Source organism: Limulus polyphemus, unplaced genomic scaffold, assembly GCF_000517525.1.
Source record: "Limulus polyphemus unplaced genomic scaffold, Limulus_polyphemus-2.1.2 Scaffold2274, whole genome shotgun sequence".
In the NCBI taxonomy this organism is placed as follows: domain Eukaryota; kingdom Metazoa; phylum Arthropoda; class Merostomata; order Xiphosura; family Limulidae; genus Limulus; species Limulus polyphemus.
In genome coordinates, this window is record NW_013667884.1 from 149345 (window position 1) to 155577 (window position 6233).

General features: G+C 30.8%; 1 protein-coding gene across 1 annotated transcript in view; it reads left to right on the forward strand.

Moving 5' to 3' along the window:
- Nucleotides 1–5055, forward strand: part of LOC106466486 (serine/threonine-protein phosphatase PP1-beta catalytic subunit-like) — a 31913-nt gene extending 26858 nt beyond the window's left edge. Inside the window, exons 8-10 of the mRNA XM_022394510.1 lie at nucleotides 520–671; nucleotides 2401–2535; nucleotides 4045–5055. Coding sequence (XP_022250218.1) covers nucleotides 520–671; nucleotides 2401–2535; nucleotides 4045–4146 — 389 coding nt within the window. The 3' untranslated portion in view covers nucleotides 4147–5055. The remainder of the gene's footprint in view (nucleotides 1–519; nucleotides 672–2400; nucleotides 2536–4044) is intronic.
- Nucleotides 5056–6233: the final 1178 nt, after the last annotated feature.

Genomic DNA, 6233 nt, shown 5'->3' on the forward strand with positions numbered 1-6233 from the left:
ATATGTAATTTGAGTTTCTAATTTGTATGAAACTATAGACTTAGTATTTTGACTTCACAAATAGTTAATTTGAACCAGAGCTACATTCAACATACCACGTGACACACAAAAATCAATGTTTTTTAAATATTTACTTTTATAAATTAACAAATTGAGTAATGTATAGTACTAAAATTTGAATTATAATCTACAGTTTGATACCAAAGTTATTGACAAAAATTCATGAAATAGTAGTTCAATAAAATTTTGACAACAAACGAGATGACATGGCCTTCACCTGTGACCCGTCTTGAAAGGGTTAATTGAGCCTTGTTCAATGTTATTCAACTTATAAATAATTTTCTTGTTAATAATAGTGTTCAGAGCATGAAATAGCAATTAATAGACATAAATTGTGATCATATCTTTATTCATTAAGTTAACAGTAGCTTCTGTTTTTCTTAGCGCTTTTTAAGAATATAAAGTAATAATATTTTTGTCCTCCCATCGTTCACTGTTTTAAACTTGTATCTTAAATAGGGTTATTATGTGATCTTCTCTGGTCTGACCCTGACAAAGATGTACAAGGATGGGGAGAGAATGATCGAGGAGTTTCTTTCACATTTGGTGCTGATGTTGTGAGCAAGTTCCTCAACCGCCATGACTTGGATCTAATTTGTAGAGCACATCAAGTAAGGTTTTTACAGGATTTGTTTCCAAGACTTGTTTTAAACAATTTACTATAAACAATATCACAAGATTTTATGTACAGTATTGACTATCACAAGTTATGCAAAATGTTCTATAAACAGTAGAATGTGTTAGCTTAACATGTTATCTCTTGATTTATGTCGTCAAGTCAATACTTGTTGACATTGACAGATCCTGTAATTAGCCAGTCATTTATATATGTTAGATTATTATACTTAGAGAAAAAAATTAAAACATTTGATCATTTACATAAATTATTCAAAAACCAATATTAACCAGGAAAAAATACATAAAATTTGAGTTAATGAGTTACAAAAGGCTATTGTCATAATTAAGCATATTAAAATTTCTAATTTCACTTGTATTATTATGTATTTCAAACAAGACAAAAACATGAGTATAAAGAATAATAAATTGTTAGTTAGAACAAAGATCATATGTTTTCACATGCATGGTGTCTATCCATTGGACTGATCTCATATTGGAGAATTAATGTTTACCATAATTCTGAATTTACTTAGTGTATCTTAATGAAATTTATTGAGTTTTTAGTGAACATTATAAATATGTTGTACACAAAAAATCAGAACTTTAACCCTCAACTGGTAGGGTGAGGTCTAAATGACCCACTTTGATTTTTCAAGTCGATATTCAACTTGGCTAGTGCTGCTCTCTACCTGGTATTTTCTGTACTCTATCTCAGTCAGTTCTTGAGTGTTGAACAGAGTGGACTTGCTGTTTCATTTCACTTTCTTACTGTTGTAATCATTTGTGGGTCGTTCTGACCTTCACTATTATAAAGATAATATTTTAGAAGTTTTTTGCATCTCATTTTGGCCCACCCTACACCATTTATGATACAAATATTTTATGTTATCAGTTGATGATTAATAAAGTATTTCTACTACAGATTTATTTATCAATTTAATGGCTGAGCATGGTTAGTTTGAATGCAAGTTGATTTTCCTGTTAAGAATGAAAAATTTTTTTTTTAATCTTACAGTTTTCATTTACATAACCTTCAGAACCTCCTAGATATAAAAAGTTGAATGATATACTGTTTTGTTGCTCAGTTTAGTGATAAACATTGAACATAAACTAACTTGAATTAAATTTTGAATGTAACTATAAAAGGTTGTGATATGCACACTTTGACCACACAAGTATACACGGGGTTAATGAAATAAAGTTAATTCACAAAGTTTTATGTAATGTGTGTTTTTCACTTGAGTAAAATTATATATATTACAAAAACTTCCACACAACATGTACCATATTTTACATGTATGCATGGGGGTGTTTGAGGGGGGGGGGCAGCCAAACCCCCTGTTTTTCTGATGTAAAAAAATTGTGCTTTTATAGTTATAGCACAGCTGTTTATGGTATTTAACTTTTTTACATAGTCTACATTTTTCTGATGAAGCATTGGCATTTTTTGGCTTGAAATAGTTGCTTGCAATGGTTTCTGTTGACACTTTGTAATCGTAAGCCCTAAACCATATTGCTGCTGTCAGGGTTTGTAGGCTGGATTCTTTACAGTAGGCGTCTGTGACTTGTTGACGATAAACTTCAACAATAAATAAACAGCAGCACCATCCATTTGTTTTCAAATAATATATCATAAGTTATATGCATATACAAATGTTCATCGTTTAATTGCGTAACATACATTCATCAGTCTGTGATACAATGTTTTAATTCTGTTTCCAGGTTGTAGAAGATGGATATGAATTCTTTGCAAAGAGGCAGTTAGTTACCTTGTTTTCTGCTCCCAATTATTGTGGTGAATTTGACAATGCTGGAGGAATGATGTCAGTTGATGAGACATTAATGTGTTCATTCCAGGTTTGTATACTAACTTTCAGCTTCATCACAAAAGTTGCATTAATTTGTAACAAACAAAAGAAAGGAATATGAAGATTGAGTACATTATATTAAAATGATTTTGGAGCCTCACCACGTTATTATAATCCATGTCGCCACACCTGGTTATACTTTATCTGATGACCATGCATTTTGACAATAGCCCTGCAGTATAGTTTCCATTATAAAAGGCTGTCATATCCAAAGCACATCCCCTTCTCTGAAGGCCTTTCATAACTCATCTAATTTATAAGGACAGGTTAGGTACTGACTTCAGTATGTTTTTGTGAATGGATCAGTATGAATACCAGTTTCATTTTCCAGCTACTTGAGATATATAAAAGTTGAACAGATATGTCATGGTAGCAACTTGCGTATGTTGCTTACTATTGCCTGTGACACATGAATGGCTTTTATCACTAGGTTCTTGCCTGTTACAAGATGTCACACTTTTCTTACCATGGCTATGATATGAGTATATAAATATTTTGCTTGGAAAGGGTTTCCAAAAGCAATCAGATTTCAGTGCATCACATGAACATGCTGTTCCAATGCAACTTTATATGGTTGTGGTTGTCACATGATTAGGTGATTTGCTTATTAAAAAAAAATAACTTAAATGAATGTACTTTCAACCCTTTGTATATTAAGGACTAATATTATTCAAAGATGTGAGTACTGTCTGAGCTTCAACCACTGCTGGTGGATATTGACTGGTATAAAATATTAATGACTTTCACACATCTGTCCACTGTGGATGATACTGTCAAATGCTTAAAATTTCAGTCACTATTGTTTTAATTAGGTGCTTAAACAATAATAAGGCTAAGAAAATAAAAGCACTCAATATATGTGTAAAGTTTATTGGTGAATTGGTATATACTTTTATAAAAACTTAAATCAGTAAAAAGGAAGTTGCTCTAGCATCTCGGAGCTTGGTGATCCTCTAAACTACCTTTGGCACTACTTTATCAGTTTTTTATTACTGAAGTATTGGGAAGAACTTGGATGACAAATCCTAAAATACATACATAGTTATATTGGGTAAAAACAGCTTCTGAATAGAAATGTGACAGTTGGTACAACACTAAAAATACACTTTCAAAGTTTTATGTTTATGGACGTGTCTAACCAAGGTCCGAACAGAAGCATGACCATATTATGTAATAACACTTCCTGAATAGTTGATTGCTGTTATCTTTTTAAGATGTGTTCAAGGATAAAAGAAAAGAGTAGAGCGAAAGCACAACTTAAACTAATATATTTTTTTAAAATACATGTTTCCTAATTTAATGTTCATGACTCAACCAAAACTTAACTAGATAATGGAAATAAAAGTTACAAGCACTTGGCAACATTCTTTAGACAGAATCATGTATGTTGTAACCATTGACTTTTTTAGTATTATTTCTACAGTAATGTTATTTTAGGTGTAATGGTGGTTTTTCTGTTATTTTTCCTTATTGTTCTTTTTTCTTCTAAAACTCACAGATACTTAAACCATCCGAGAAAAAAGCCAAGTACCAATATGGAGGTTTGAATTCTGGACGACCTGTAACACCACCACGTGGGCCTGTCAAAAACAAAAAATAAGCACTAGTTAAAAATACTGTATGATGTTTTTCAGATTTTTTTCATTATCTTTGGGATCCTACACTGTCCACATATAGATCATCTAAAAACTATTGTCTACAAGTTTTTTAAAAATTCAATCATGGTGTTTAGTTTTATCAGTGTGTGTTTCTGTTTTTGTGTGTGTGTTGTTAACATATCTTTGAACTGTCAGTTTTTATAAGTTCTGTCAAACTAATTCTGGTGGAAGTGAAATAATCTTTATAAGTATGAAATTCTGCTCTTTTCCTTAGTGATGACGTATAAACTAGGTGAATAAAATAAATTTTATTTTAGAAATCCTTGGATTCACTCAGTAAGTACTTATGAGTAATGTTATGTGTCTGAACATAACTGATATGTAATCTGTTAACAAAAACAATTGAATTAGTAAAATACTGTGACTGAACTGAACATCTAGTGACAACAGAATTAGATCAAATTGCGAGGATGTATGTGTCCAGTAACCAAAATGAAAGGTTTCAGAAGATGTGTGTGATAACAAAAAAAACAACAGTATGAAGGAATGATTTAAGCTAATTATTTTTATATACTCCCTTATTTAATGTTTGTGATACATCTAATGCTTAAATGGGTAGTGAAGGAACAAGATTCATGTACTTACACAAGGAGTTTATAAGATAATTAATGCATTAATTTTTAAGTGTTTGTCATTTATTTCCTAATTCCATATTAGAATAGTAATTTCTGGAAGAACGTACCTTGTGTATATTTGAAGTGATACTGGCTAATGTTATGTTTCAAAAAGAATAAAAGTAAGTTGTGAGAACAAACTTTTCAGCACATCATCTCATCAAATACATTTTGTTGCTGTTTCTCAGTATTTTTGTTAGTGTCATGGAGTATTTCATTAAAGAGATATAAATGTTATGTAGTTCAATTTTCTTTCATTTTATACTCTCTAAAAGTCTTGAATTCACTTGATCAGTTACATCTGAATCATTAGCAACATCAAGAGCTTGAGTTGCACAGTAAATATGTTGTCATTCTCTAGTTCAGACAAAGACGATGCTTAAACAACATTACTAAAAGCTGGATCTTCTCCAATAAATACAGCTAGGGTTTCATAAAGTTTTATAATGACATCTTCTGCAATTGAACCAAGCTGAATTTGCTTAATATATTCATCTTATAAAATGTTTAAATTACTTCAGCTACGAAAACCTAACGTAAAGTCACTGCCTTTGAATATATGTACAGTGAAAACACTTGTTTGATAAATAAAAATAAAATATTTATTAATAACAGTTATTTGAAAATAGCCCTGCAAATACAAAATTAAGTATAATACTTTACAAGAAAGTAGCATTTTAACTTGAATGATTATTGAAAAAAATCCATTGACTGACAAATGATTTAGAAATGGAGAGGTATAAGAAAATAGTGGTATGGAATGATGTGTGTGGTGGATATAATACAAGAAAATAGTGGTATGGAATGATGTGTGTGGTGGATATAATACAAGAAAATAGTGGTATGGAATGATGTGTGTGGTGGGTATAATATAAAAAAAAATAGTGGTTTGGAATGATGTGTTGTGCATATAATATAAGAAAATAGTGATATGGAATGATGTTTTGTGCATATAATAAAATTGTGGTATGGAATGATGCGTTGTGCATATAAGAAAATAGTGGTTTGGAATGATGTGTTCTGCATATGAGAAAATAGTGGTATGGAATGACGTGTTGTGCATATAATATAAGAAAATGGTGGTATGGAACAACGTGTTATGCATATAAGAAAATGGCGGTATGGAATGATGTGTTGTGCATATAAGTAAATAGTGGAATGGAATGATGTGTTGTGCATATAATATAAGAAAATAGTGGTATGGAATGATGTGTTGTGCATAATATAAGAAAATGGTGGTATGGAATGATGTGTTGTGCATATAATATAAGAAAATGGTGGTATGGAATGATGTGTTGTGCATATAATATAAGAAAATGGTGGTATGGAATGATGTGTTGTGCATATAATATAAGAAAATGGTGGTATGGAATGATGTGTTGTGCATATAATATAAGAAAATGGTGGTATGGAAT